General features: G+C 38.0%; 1 protein-coding gene across 1 annotated transcript in view; it reads left to right on the plus strand.

Annotated features, from left to right (window-relative positions):
• Positions 1–885: 885 nt before the first annotated feature.
• The window catches only part of glis3 (GLIS family zinc finger 3), a 37,364-nt gene continuing 23,191 nt past the window's right edge, over positions 886–15,058 (plus strand). The window contains 6 exon segments of the mRNA XM_082158556.1: positions 886–1,097; positions 2,471–2,793; positions 7,064–7,241; positions 8,791–9,149; positions 10,773–10,801; positions 10,807–11,373. Of these exon segments, the coding sequence (XP_082014682.1) occupies positions 2,532–2,793; positions 7,064–7,241; positions 8,791–9,149; positions 10,773–10,801; positions 10,807–11,373 (1,395 nt within the window). The 5' untranslated portion in view covers positions 886–1,097; positions 2,471–2,531.

The following is a 15,058-nucleotide window of genomic DNA, read 5'->3' on the forward strand; positions in this document are numbered from 1 at the left end:
ATCTGAATCATGTAATAATACAGGGCTTTTATTAGACGTTGCGTTCGCTCAAGTCTTCTGTAGAATAAACAACCATGTTGCCATGAGAACAAGCAGCAGAACTCACTGAGCAAACACTCAAAGTGCCAGTGAAAGCACAGCACAATGAGTCTGGCCTGGAAACACACAGGTATCAGTGCAGAACCACACCAGACCAGCTCAGGAGGATTTGGGGGAACTGATAGAAAAGTTTAAGAATTGCTCATTGAAAAACAGCAAGACTCTGGGTGACTCGGTAACACTTTACAATTAGGTTTACATTAGTTAACATGAACTATCAATGAACAATACTTCTAATCTACAGCATTATTCAATCTTAGTTCATGTTAATCACAGCATTTACTAATGTTAGCATACAACTTTTCAGGCATTATAAAGGTTGGTATAGGTAACATTAACAAAGTTTTATAAAATATTGCTCTATATTAGCTAATGCACTAACTAATTTGTAAAGTGTATCCAATTCATTTTGATGCTTTATTAAAATAAATTGTACTAGAAGCATTTACATTCAAGTCAAAAGACAAACACAAGGTCACATGTGAGATGCATTACAAAACTAATCGAAACTAGACATCAAAAGAGATGAACAACTATCATTCAAATCAGTTATGCATTATAGTTTAAGTATGTTATGCATTGCATGCATATAAAAAATGCATAATGCAAAATCTTCCCGAAAGTTATTAAACAAGTTACAGTAGGCAAACACTTGTTTAATTATTGCTCATAAATAACGCGCGTTGATCGCAAACGAATCCAAATATGGATCTTATAAAGCGTGCCAAACATTCACATGATGGAGGTTTTGTGGGGCAAAAGGGCAAAATGAGTCTGATCTACCCGCCCATGACAACCATCACCAACCCACACACAACAGCGGCAGCAGCAGCTCACACTCACACTCACACTCACTCAACAGGAGCACACTTTAAACTCGCTATAACTCCTGAAACTCGCAGGGATCGATCCCGATCGAAGATGACGTCACCGCGGCAGAAGATCGACTGAACAGAACTGGTTTATTTCATAAAGGTGTCATGAGGAGACTTTAACAGGTGAGTTTACCAGCACAGTGGGAGTCAGGACACGCCAGACTGACCTGTTTCAGCAACTACTGTAAAGTGTGTCGATCTCAGTTTAATATAAATTTAAACGAGTTAAATCAATTTCAAATGATTTTGCGCGCGAAGAGAGACGGTTGAAGTTTTGGCGGCTTCAGGGACGATATTGTGAAAGCGCGATTTCGGTTTGTCATCAAAATGCGTTTATTTTACATTATTGATTTTATTAGGCTATTTCTAATGATGTAAGAAAAATGTATCGTAATAATGTAATAACATTTATTGCAAACCGAACAACTTTTCACAGACTAATAAAGCTTTTTAACGGTCATCGACATCGCAAATCCTGCAGTTTATATATATATATATATATATATATATATATTTTTTTTTTTTTAAAGTACGTTTATAACATTATACATTGTATTGTATTATATTAACTGTAACATTGTTGTGAGGGTGTTTCTAATACAGCAACTGTGTGAGTGACAGTAAAGTTTACATCTTTCTCTCTTCTGACTGCAATTATAAATCTCTCTCTATTTTTTTTCCCTCTTTTTGAAAGTTGTGAAACACTATTATGGAGTTTTTCTTTTGCTATGCGAGCAAATGGGTAAACAAAAAATATATTTATTAAACAAACAAACAAATAAATAAATATATACATTCACCACTATAGAAGTTTACCCAACTATGACGACTTCCGCTTCTGAGAAACACTGAATGTGAAGAGGCATACTGTAGGCCTATTGTCTCACTGTTAACATTAAAAATATTAATCAAATTTTTGCAAATATTTTTTTATGCTGTTTAGTTCATCCTGAGCGTCAAAACAATGACAAGACCGACTACTTATCCAACTAGTCACTTGTAACTTTGCTGTAGTTCATGTAATTCCCTTACAATGATGGTATCCATACCATGGTATATTTAAATAGGTTTTGACGTTCTGTGGTAAAGTTAGTGTTCTGGCCTTCAGTCAGCGCTGAGACAGCGTTTTTATTAATGAAAACGAAGCTTTTTGAAAACGCTCTCGAAAGTGGATAAATGTGAAAACGCTGTTTCCGTGTTGTAGTGTGGACTGAGAAACTGAGGTATTTAAAAACGATGACGTAAGTTTAGTCATGTGACGAATATATTGTACCAATAGATATTGATGTTTATACCAGTTTTGTGTCTGTTATGTGCGATTCACTTTCACACTGTTGCTAAAATATGTTACTTCACACACTCTTCATATCACAGTCCTGCAGATCTGACAGAATTTACTCACATTTGCTGTCCTGTGGTAAAACATGAGAGCGGTTGCGTTTTAGATGGTGACAATGGTGACCTATGGAAATCTGACTAGGCTTCATATTCATCAGGTGACCGACATATAAATCTGAAGATGATGTTTAGCGTGGCCCCATCGGAGCAGTGACGGACATGAACGGGAAAGGCTGTAATCTGATGGTTTCTCCCTGCAGTATGGCTCAGGTACCTCAGCTGAGGATCCACACGGGTCACTCCTCTTCCCCATCACTCCACCCCGACTCCACCTCTGGAAGCTCGGCCCTCAGTCTTCGCCGGCAGGTGCTGATCAATGGGAAGTTGGGCTTTCCACAGTCGTCACGTCATCAAGCTCCGTCGCTTTCACTCCCAGCATCCTCTTCCAAACAATCTGTTCGACCCAGCTGCACGGACAATGGTGAGAAAAAAATCAAGGATAAACATCTCAGGTTTAAAGGCATAGAATTTGCTGTGACAGAATATCCTGGCGTGTTCAGTGGCTTTGAAATTATGGAAACTTGTTTACTTTTTATCTCATAATTCAGACTTCTTTCTCAGAATTCTGCGTTTACGTTTCTCAATTGTTTTGTTTTTCCGTCCTACCATGGAATAAAAATAAATAAAGGTAATTATGCCCAATTTTCTTGCATTTGCAAGTTTACATCCGGCAATTCTGTTATTTTTTTGTTTTCGCCACAGAATAAAAAAAAAATTACGAGTTTATATCTCTAAATTGCAAGAAATAAACTCATGATTGAGAGTTTACATCTCGCAATTCAGACTTTTTTCGCTGTATTTTGAGTTTGCATCTCGCAATTGTTTGTTTTGCTTTCGCAACAGAATAAAAAAGGTAATTTTGGCTTTTTACCTCATAATTCAGATTTTTTTTCCTAATATGTGCAAGTTTATATCTCGCAATTGCAAGTTATAAGCTTTTAATTGAGAGATTACATCTTGCAATTCTGAGTTTACATCTACAAATTCTGGGGGGTTTTCTGCCATGGGTAAAAAAAGGTAATTGCAACTTTTTTTAATATCTCACAATTATGACTTTTTTTTTTCTGGGAATTGTGTGGACAAAAGGTCTAAATTGTGAGGAAAAAAGTCAGAATTGTGAGGAAAACCACAGTTTTTAACCACAGTTTACCTTTTATTTTTTTATTCTGTGGCAGAAATGATCTTCCACATGAAAGTGCAGGCGATGTTCATAATTTAAGAGGGACACGTCCACAGTGTGGATGAAATAGGCCGTATCTCCATCCCTGCGCTCCACACTGCTCAGCCCAGTGAGCCACAACGCCAGACTTGATGCTTTCAATTAGATAACGGACAATCCAACATCCCCACTCACATTTAAATAGCACTTCCAGCCTTCAATTCCTCTCGCACTGTCAGATATAACATGTATTTACATCACAAGTAGACTTGAAGTCCTATGTATATAATACAGGTTAATAAAGTCAACAATGAAACCCATTTACTTTCTTAACTTACACTTCTGGTGTGCTTTGAAATGACTTTCCTCCTGCCGACATCATCGATGCCCGATATAGGGACATTTTCACCATTAAATCAATTAATCATTGGTAAAATCATGAAGAAAAGTGAGTTGGAACACATTTTCTAGGGATGCATCGTTGTGAAAATTTTGGCCAATGCTTCTTTATGTTTGAAAGCCGATAACCGATATATCGGCCGATAAATCTAAATCCAAATCTTTATATAATTTTTGAGAGCCTGATTACAAAAACAAAAGTCTCACCATTAAAATCCATAAAGCAGCTTCACAGTAATAAACAAGAAAAAATTACAGTTCCAATATCAATTATGAAAGAAATTCAGATTCTGCTATAAGCAGCTCTACAGAAGACAATAGTGTCATTTTAGTTCAATTTTGATTTATTTGATGTGAGCCGTTATTGATAGTGTCATAATCATAAACCTGCCTTGTTTTATTGAGATATAGGGACTCATCTGGTCTCATCCTCCCCAAAAAACATAGATTTACACACTGGTTGATATATTTCATTTCAATACCGTCCAGCAGCTCCGACCACGTCTTCACCTCCAAACCCTCGCTCTCATATTTTTGATGATTAACCAAGCAGAAACTTGTACCTAAATGAGCCAAAGCAGAGAGAGAAACTCGTTAGTACTTAACAGAGCAGAAACGCTTCTCTGGCTTATAGGAATTCCATGACTATTCATGTGTTTCTGTTTGATAGAGAGCGGAAATATCACAAAAAGCTCCAGTAAATAATTATAAAAAAAATTCATAGCATAGTTTAAATTAAATGTTGAGTTTGCTGTACAAAAATAATTGATAGCTGAAAATTACAGATTGATTTGTGATTTGTAACCCAGTATTGTTGATGCTCATAATCACTATTTAAACAAAATCTGCCTGTTATATAATTATTTTGCCAACATTTAAAGTCACCATGAAATCAAAATGGACAATTCTTTTATTTTTTTATTGAATTTTGAAGTATTTATTATAAATGATTTATCCGTGCACAACCTGTCACTCACACGAGATCCACCAATAACAAAAAACCACAACCATCCAATCACTTCCCCACGGACAAAATCAAGCGCCCACTTTTGTTCTTGTTCCAGAAGTGTTTCACTCAGATATACGGCTCAATAGGGAAGAAACGACTAGCACAACTTCCCTTTAATGACGACTTTCATGCACAATTTTGCAATATTCAACTCAATATATAAATTTGCTAAGCATGAGAAGACAGCAGAGGCCATCTTTATTCTCTTGTGCTTTGCAAACGATCTTGAAATATCTGCATTCTTTATGTGTAATTTGCAAACTTAAGACATTCTGGTGAAGTTGCTTCTAATCTACAACAGGAAAACAATAAAACAGTTTCTTCCACAAAGGTTGAATAAGCAGGAACAAGGAAATATTCTCAGAAGGCAAAGTTATGAACAAACGTTCTTCCAGCAACGTTAATAGAACGTTCGTGTGACGTTATCTGGTCTGTAATAATGTTCTCATAACGTTAGCACAAAAACATTATTTATACGTTATTCATGGAAAGTTTTTACCTGAAACATTTAGTTGGATGACGTTTTTTAAATGTAACAGCTTGTTTCGGAATGTTCAGAGAACATTTAAAAGTAACATTTCCATAATGTGTGAAGAATGGAATGTTCACTTTACGGTTTAAAGAACTGGACATTTTCAGAACATCACAACTTAATTTGTTAGGCCCTGTGTCCACCAAAGCGTTTTCTCACGTGGCTGGCGTATTTTCCCAATTGTTTTCAATGGGAGCGCCGCGTTTTTAAAACGCCATGAGCGTAACGAGGCCCTGAGCGTTTTTTTCGCGCTGAAGCGCTGATCGCCCGGCGTTTTTTACAGGTCGCCGAGAGTTAGTAAGTATATCTATAATTATGCACTTTTCCAAACATAATTGGAATAACATGGGATTTCATGTGTTGCGTGATATCTCTGCGCCCAAGTAGCAGTGCTTCGCCTGTGCTTCGCCTGTGCTTCGCCTGTGCTTCCCCCTAATATAGTCCCAAGACAATATCTGCCTAGGAAATCACCTAGTGTTAATCTGCATCGCTATTTGTACTCGTTGTGAATACGCAGGCCACAAGAAGTAAGTTTATTTATTTTTGATCACTTTTACTCAGGACATGCTAGCTGGAAACAAAGGATTCCATTCATTGTGCTAAGCTAAGCTAGCGCCGACCCTGTCAAACTAAAACAATGCATGCACTGAGACACAAATGCATTTGCCCACCTATCTAAATGTAGGAAAGAAGGTGAATAAGCCCTATTTCACGGTGGAGTGTTCCTTTAAGGTCATAGTGAGTCTCTCCATTATATATTTGGTATATAGTGTTGTACCATTCCTCAGTGCCCGGTAGGTCTGGTTGAAGCCATTTTATTGTCAGGGCCTTTCTGGCTGACAATAACAGACTCCTAAACAGGCACTCATCTGCAGTTGAAGTCAGATTTGGGGTTTCCAGACCAAATCAAAAGGGATATTAGTTTGGAAAATATTCTCTAAGCATCTGTGTACCTCTCGCCTTTGCTCAGGCCCAGAATATATGATAATGATTAGCGTCGCTGACGCCACACGATCTCCAGCACCCTGGTCCTATGTTTCGATGAGCTTTCTGAACAGGGGTAATAAAAAATCTCATTATGTTTTTCCATCCAAATTCTCTCCAAGTTAGCGAGTAAGTCGTCTTCCACTGCATTTTACACATTACTTCCCAGTCATTCTCATCTATTGCTGTGCCCATTTCCTTTTCCATGTATCTCTTTTCATTTCTTTTATAACTGTTTTAATTTTCCTTGCTTTTATTTTGTGATTATATTATTTAATTCCTTTCTGTAAAGCACTTTGAATCACCATAGTGTATGAAATGTGCTATATAACTAAACTAGCCTTGCCTATGCTGTACAAGGAAGGAGAATAAGTATATCTCCAGGGCAGAACAGCCTCTGATCGACTCAAAGGCACAGCTTGATTATTAGTTCTCTGCTGGAGTCTTTTACTGCCAGTTTTTCCTGCTCTTTAATGGCAAGATTTCATTCAGACAGTCTGAACTTCAGTATTACGTGACTTCTGGACTTTCCAAAGATTTTATATGATACAAGCGTGAATTATGTTCATTCAGTCATGGGTTATAAATGTCTGATGACTCTTCCTCAGGTTACTTGTCTTTGGGGATGAACAGAAATGTTTTTGGGCCGTACGGCGGCTCAAACCTGCAGGTGACGAGTAACGCCATGCTGGTCCACAGTCTCGGTCCGGTTTCTCCATCCGTCACTCAAACTTCAGCCCAAAACATCCCGCCTCACTCACTCGCCGTTCCCTTCACTGATGCCAGGTAAATATCCTTAAAGAGAATACCTCATCAAACGTCCATCTGACTTCTGCACAATATGCCTAATAGATCAATATACAAGTCTTCTTATTTTCCCCTCCAAAGCTCTCAAATCTCATCTGATTTATGCTTCTACATATTCAAACTTGGCACATCATAATTTACTCACATTCATGTTGCTCTATGACTTTCTTCTCTGAATCTGAAATGCACTGCAAAAGTCACATGGACAAGAAATCGACAATATATATATATATATATATATATATATATATATATATATATATATAAATCATGGTTATTGTTAACTAAAACTATTAAAAACATTTTGTTAACCGAAATAAAGCTAAACAATAAATTATAAATATTAGTGTAAATTTTTTTCCATAAATAAAAACCTGAATTTCAGTCAGTTTCAGGAAAGGCATGTGAAGATATTTTCATGCCGCGATAATTGCTAGATCTTTTATCACCATATTGAATTAAGTTGTTGACACTTAAGTGTGAAGTTGAACTTTTTTCATACAACAAAAGGACATTTTAACATTTAACACTTAAATGCTATAAAATAATACACAAAAATGTATAAAGTAAACAAATGTTTTAAACAGATTAAAGTGCAAATGACCACAACTATTAAGAAACATGAAAATAGAATCAACGTATATATATATAAATCAGGGTCATTGTTAACTAAAACTATTAAAAACATTTCTGTTTATCGAAATAAAGCTAAACAATTAAATATAAATATAAATATTAGTTAAAACCTTTAACCAAATAAAAATTAAAAGTGTTGCCTTGGCAATACACTGAAGTAAGTTTTAAGTTGAAGCACAAAAAACCCCCCAAAAAACAAAAACAAATAAAATGACAAAAGCACTAAAATTTTTTACTAAAATTAACATCCAAAAATATACAAATATCAAAGCTAATTAAAAATATTAAAGTCCTCCGTAGTCAATAATTGTATCCCTTAAAACTCATCTTTGATCACCAAATGACACATTTAAATGTTTTTCCTTGAAATAAATTTCTTCATGCCTTAAAATATTTTGAATGTAACTCGACACGCTTGCCGCGTTTAGTATGCGTGGTTCTATGAATATGCAAATGAGCCCCGCCTCCACTCACTCACTCAGCTCAGAGATCCACTGGTTGACGATCACACGTTGATCTGATTGGTTACAAGGTAGTTTGTGACGCCAGAAACACCAGCGATTTCAAAGTGTGTGTTTGAGACTGTCTTTGGTTCACTGCAGTTTTAAGGAGGAAATACTCAGCAATGCTGTCGACTTATGAATTTACACATGGTTTGTCTTAAAGCAGATTAAAAACACCACATAGACACATAAACAACATTAAAAGCTGGATTCACACCACAGGGGGACTTTATCTGAAAAAAAATACAAAAACTTAAAATAAAATAAAAATAAATAGCAATATTTAGAAAAAACTATAATAAAATGACAAAAGCAAAGAATATAAAAAATTTAAGCTAATTCAAAATCTAATCGATTTGGAGTGACATTAATGACACGATCTATTGCAGGTGTTTGCTGTCCAGAGAGTCTTTAGCCTCGACGACCCTCAGCCTCGCCGAGACCCAGTCGATCCGCAGTGGTAAACTGGACTGGCCGTACGGGTACCGGGTTCTGCCTCCTCTGGGTCTCACACACACATCAGAACCAGCGGATCTGAACCTCGTGCCAGAACCCCTCTCCAACCCCACATCTCTCCCTCATTACCTCTTCAAGGAGGACCACAGTCTCTCGTCCCGATCCAAGAAGAGAGCGCTGTCTTTATCTCCTCTCTCTGACGGACTCGGACTCGACCTCAACTCCATCATCAGAACCTCCCCGACCTCGCTAGTGGCGTATATAATCGGGTCTCGAAACTCTCCGGCATCGTGTCCGACCCCTGGAGAAAAAAAAACATGTTAAGTATACTTGCAGACAGTCAAGTCACCTTCATTTATACAGCGCTTTTAGCAATACAGATTGTTTCAAAGCAGCTTTACACCGTGTCCTAACCAGACGCGATAAGATTCCAGCGACAAATAATTTGTCTGTCAACACTAGACGTGACGCGACTGTGAGATGCGTACAAATCAATCAAAACCCACAGCCAATCAGAACAGCGTGTGGGCGGAGTCAGCCAATCAGAATAGCGCGTGGGCGGAGTCTCGCTGCACCAGAGAGTAATCTTGACGGCACTCGCAAGAAAATGGATAAGTACATAAGTACAAGATTGGGTGCACCCAAAACCTTCTTTTCTGTCTTTTAAATAAAATGAAAAGCTCGTCTTCACTGGATGCTATGACTATGACTGGATGATGATGATGATGATGATGATGATGATGATGATGATGATGAAGTGTCCATGTTTTCTCAGCTGTCGGCGCGATTCGCGCGAAAGTTTGGGAATGTTGAAGCTCTCTGAACGTCACAGACGTCGCAAATTCGCGTCGCGGCTGATGTGAATGGTTTTGATGCGAACTATTCGCACACAAACTATTCGCTTTTTCGTTTCGCTTTTTCGTTACGCATCCGGTGTGAAAGATCCTTAAGTGTACTTTTGTGAGCTAAATTGGAACAACTTCAAGTATACTTAGTATATGCCTGTGTAGGGACTAATTACATGTTTGATTAGTGATATTAAAGTGTACTTTATTTGTGTTACAACTACATTGCAAATTCATTACGAGTGTCTTCGAAACATACAAGCAATATACTATTAGTGTATTTATATATATATATATATATATATATATTTAAAAGATTTATTTTTGCCGTTTTTGCCTTTTATTAGGATAACTTGCCCACAAGGTTATCGGCGCCGTCCATAAGTGTATTCTACAAATTGCACACTTTATCTTCAATAACAAATGCACATTAATAGACAAATAATACTTAGCTATACTTTGTACAAAATACTATTGTATACTATAATGTATTTTGAAAGTATACTTTCAATGCATTGTTACAATGATCATTTCCAGCACACAGTTAAAATATACCTTAAAATATATTTTTAATAAAGTGCAAATAAATACACTTTTAACTTTATTTTCACTTCAAGTACACTGGACAAAATTATAAACGCAACGTGCTTGCCCACATTTTGCACATTTTTGCCCCCATTTTTCATGAGCTGAACTCAAAGATCTAAGACTTTTTCTATGTACACAAAAGGCCTATTTCTCTCAAATATTGTTCACAAATCTGTGTAAATCTGTGTTAGTGAGCACTTCTCCTTTGCCGAGATAATCCATCCCACCTCACAGGTGTGGCATATCAAGATGCTGATTAGACAGCATGATTATTGCACAGGTGTGCCTTAGGCTGGCCACAATAAAATGTGCAGTTTTACTGTATTGGGGTTGTCGGGGGGGGGGGGGGGGGGGGGGGGGGGGGGGGGGGGGGTCCCAATTTAGTTTAGTTATTGTTGAATATTAAGTTAAATGTCCCCAACTAACTCAATACAATAAAGTTTACTTGTTTACAATAAAGTTTACTTGTTTTTTCCCACTAGGGACTCATTCGCCATTGCAATCGGATGTTTGCGACACTTTCTGGGAGTCAGAGGAAGTTGCATCCCTCATCCGAACCATGGAAAACACACAAACAAGAGTGTGTGTGTCCAAACGGACTCAGAGACTTCCCGAATGCAGCATTTAGAGGGAATAGAAGATCAATTCACTAATCTAGTGGTGGAGCACCAACTTCAACCCGCTCATGAGATCCAAAACAAACACTCGCCTTCAATACAGCTTAAGTTTTCCGCTTTAATCCGAACGCCTAGTCCTCCTCGAGGTCCTCCACCTCCATATAACTCTCATTTTCGAGGATCTCACACTCAGAACTCAATGGTTCTTCCCTCAATGCTTGAGGAGGATGAAGATGAAGACCCGAGTGGAGGGCATTGCTGTCGCTGGCTGGACTGTGGTGCTGTTTTCGGCCCGCGGGACGATCTGGTCAAGCACATCGAGAAGGTTCACGTTGACCAGCGTAAGGGCGAGGACTTCACCTGCTTCTGGGCCGCGTGTCCGCGCAAACACAAGCCTTTCAACGCGCGCTACAAGCTGCTCATACACATGAGGGTCCACTCCGGGGAGAAGCCCAACAAGTGCTCCGTGAGTCACAGCTCATCTACAGATAACTAATGTACACGTATGGATTAAAACAAACAAAAAATATTAAACACACACACATATATATATATACACACATATACACACATATATACACACACACACGTATACACATATACACACACGTATACACACACATATATACACACACAAACACATGTATGCACACACAGATACACACACACTCATGTACACACATATACACACACACACACACGTATACATACACGTATACACACATATATACACACACAAACACATGTATGCACACACAGATACACACACACTCATGTACACACACATACACGTGTATATGCACACACACACACGTATGCGCACACACATACACACACACACATATACAGTTATAAATTATTTTTTGAAAAGTATAGAAAAAGCATATATATATATATTACATAAAATTAGGCTATATATACCTGTGTGTAGTTAAAAAAGTTTTTGCTATATTTACACACATATATACACACACACATGTATACACACACACATATACACAAACATGTATACACACACACGTATATATACACATATACACACATGTATACACACACACACACACACACACACACACACACACACACACACACGTGTATACACACATACACACACAAACATAAACACACACATGTATGCACACACACACACACGTATGCACACACACACACGTACATACACTCATGTATACAAACACACACACACACGCACACATGTATACACACATACTGTACATACACACATATACACATACTCACATACACACACTCATGTATACAAACACACACACATGTATACACACACACACACTGTACATACACACACACACGTTTACACACACACACACACACACACACACACACACACACACACACACACACACACGTTTACACACATACACACACTCATGTATACAAACACACACACACACACACACGTATACACACACACGTATACACACACACATACTGTACATACACTCACATGTTTACACACACATACACACACACACACACACACACACACACACACACACACACACACACACACACACACACATATACACACACACACACACACACATATACACACACACACTCACACTCAACAATGTTCAAAACAATGATCTCTTTGCGGTCGAGTTTCCAACACAAAGCATGTTAGACTAAAGGCTTCTTTAGGTAGGCATGTTTCTAAACTGAACTTTTAATATCATTAAAGAACCATTAAGGAACTTTCTTTCTTTAGAGTAATTAAGAGAAGTGCTTGATTAAGAGGATCTGGTCGTTGGGTAACGACACCCCCCAGTGGTTGCCATGGTGAAGCTCGTGCGCTTCAGTGTGTGCATCTCAACACTGCAGAGATTCAGAGACGCTTGTGTTTTCGGTTCATGAGTTTACATTAGTTATTGTGTTTACTAACATGAACTAACCATGAGCAATACATTCGTTACTGTATTTATTAATCTTTGTTAATGTTAGTTAATAAAAATACAGCTGTTCATTGTGTTCATGTTAGTTCACAGTGCATTAACTAATGCTAACATACAACATTTGATTTAAATAATGTTTTAGTTAATGTTGAAATTAATATGAACTAAGATTAATAAATGCTGTTGAACTAATGAACCTTATTGTAAAGTGTTACTGTGTTTTCTCTCTATTGATGCGGCATCAGGAGAAACTCTTGTGAAGGTTTAAACTAGTTTAGCTGTGAGATCTACTGAGAAACTCATCATTAATCACAGCGTTAACAAGACAAAGACCCTGCCAATATAATCAGCATAACTCACTGTGTTCTGCTGTGGAGAAGCACACACACACACACACACACACACACACACACACACACACACACACACACACACGTGCTGCTGTGGAGAAGCTGCACACACACACACACACACACACACACACACACACACACACACACGTGCTGCTGTGAAGAAGCTGCACACACACACACACACACACACACACGCACGCACGCACGCACGCACACACACACACACACACACACACACACACACACACACGTGCTACTGTGGAGAAACTGCATTACGCTTCATCTGTGAGGTTTTCTTCATTCTTAACTCCAGACATCAGCTAATTAGTGATTATCCTTGATAATTGACATGGAGTTTGTGCAGTTCAGCTGTTATTAAAATGGGACAAAAGACTGGCAGAGACTCACTGTGATGATACACAGGGCAACTTTTTGAGCAATCTTGCCGAGCGGTTGTTGCTTGGGCACTTTCCCATTGAAAAATGGGCAATACATTAATATGTGTGACCGGCTCTCTGTGGGAGTTACAGGAGTTTAAGGAACTATCTGTCTGTCTGTATACATGTCTCTCTGTTTACCTGTCTGTCTGTCTGTCTATCTATCTGTCTGAATATCTATCTATTTCTATATCTGTCTATCTGACTGTCTATCTGTCTGTGTCTACCTGTCTGTCTGTCAATCTGTATGTCTGTCTACCTGTCTATTTCTCTATCTATTTCTCTATCTATTTCTCTATCTATCTGTCTGTATATCTGTCTATCTATATGTCTGTCAGTATGTCTGTCTGTCTGTCTGTCTGTCTGTCTATCTATATGTTTGTCTATCTGTCTGTCTATCTGCCAGTCTGTCTGTCTATCTACCTGTCTATTTCTCTATCTATCTGTCTACCTGTCTGTCTGTCTATCTATATGTTTGTCTGTCTGTCTGTCTGTCTGTATCTTTATGTCTGTCTACCTGTCTATCTGTCTACCTGTCTGTCTGTCTATCTATCTATTTCTCTATCTGTCTGTCTACCTGTCTGTCTATCTATATGTGTCAATTTGTCTGTCTGTCTGTCTACCTGTCTATTTCTCTATCTATCTTTCTGTCTGTCTACCTGTCTATCTATGTCTGTAAGTCTGTCTGTCTGTCTGTCTACCTGTCTATCTATGTCTGTCTGTCTGTCTGTCTACCTGTCTATTTCTCTATCTATCTTTCTGTCTGTCTATCTATCTTTCTGTCTACCTCTCTATCTATCTGTATGTCTCTCTGTCTATCTATCTGTCTACCTCTCTATCTATCTGCATGTCTCTCTGTCTATCTGTCTGTCTGTCTGTCTGTCTACCTGTCTATCTATATATCTTTATGTCTGTCTATCTACCTGTCTATCTGTCTGTCTATCTATCCATTTCTCTATCTATCTATCTATCTGTCTGTGTCTATTTCTCTATCTATCTGTCTGTCTATCTAAATGTCTGTCAGTCTGTCTATCTAACTATCTGTCAATCTGTCTATCTGCCTATCTATTTCTCTATATCTATCTGTCTGTCTGTGTCTACCTGTCTATGTCTCTGTCTGTCTGTTTGTCTATCTATATTTCTGTCAATCTGTCTGACTATCTATCTGTCTATCTACCTGTCTGTCTGTCTATCTACCTGTCTATTTCTCTATCTATCTGTCTGTCTGTCTACCTGTCTATCAGTATGTCTGTCAGTCTGTCTATCCATATGTCTGTCTGTCTATCTATATGTCTCTCTGTCTGTCTGTCTGTTTACCTGTCTATCTCTCTATCTATCTGTCAGTCTGTCTATCTTTCTGTTTGTCTGTCTATTTCTCTATCTATCTATCTATCTATCTATCTATCTATCTATCTATCTGTCTATCTGTC

Source organism: Leuciscus leuciscus, assembly GCF_965113295.1.
Source record: "Leuciscus leuciscus genome assembly, chromosome: 24".
In the NCBI taxonomy this organism is placed as follows: Eukaryota; Metazoa; Chordata; class Actinopteri; order Cypriniformes; family Leuciscidae; genus Leuciscus; species Leuciscus leuciscus.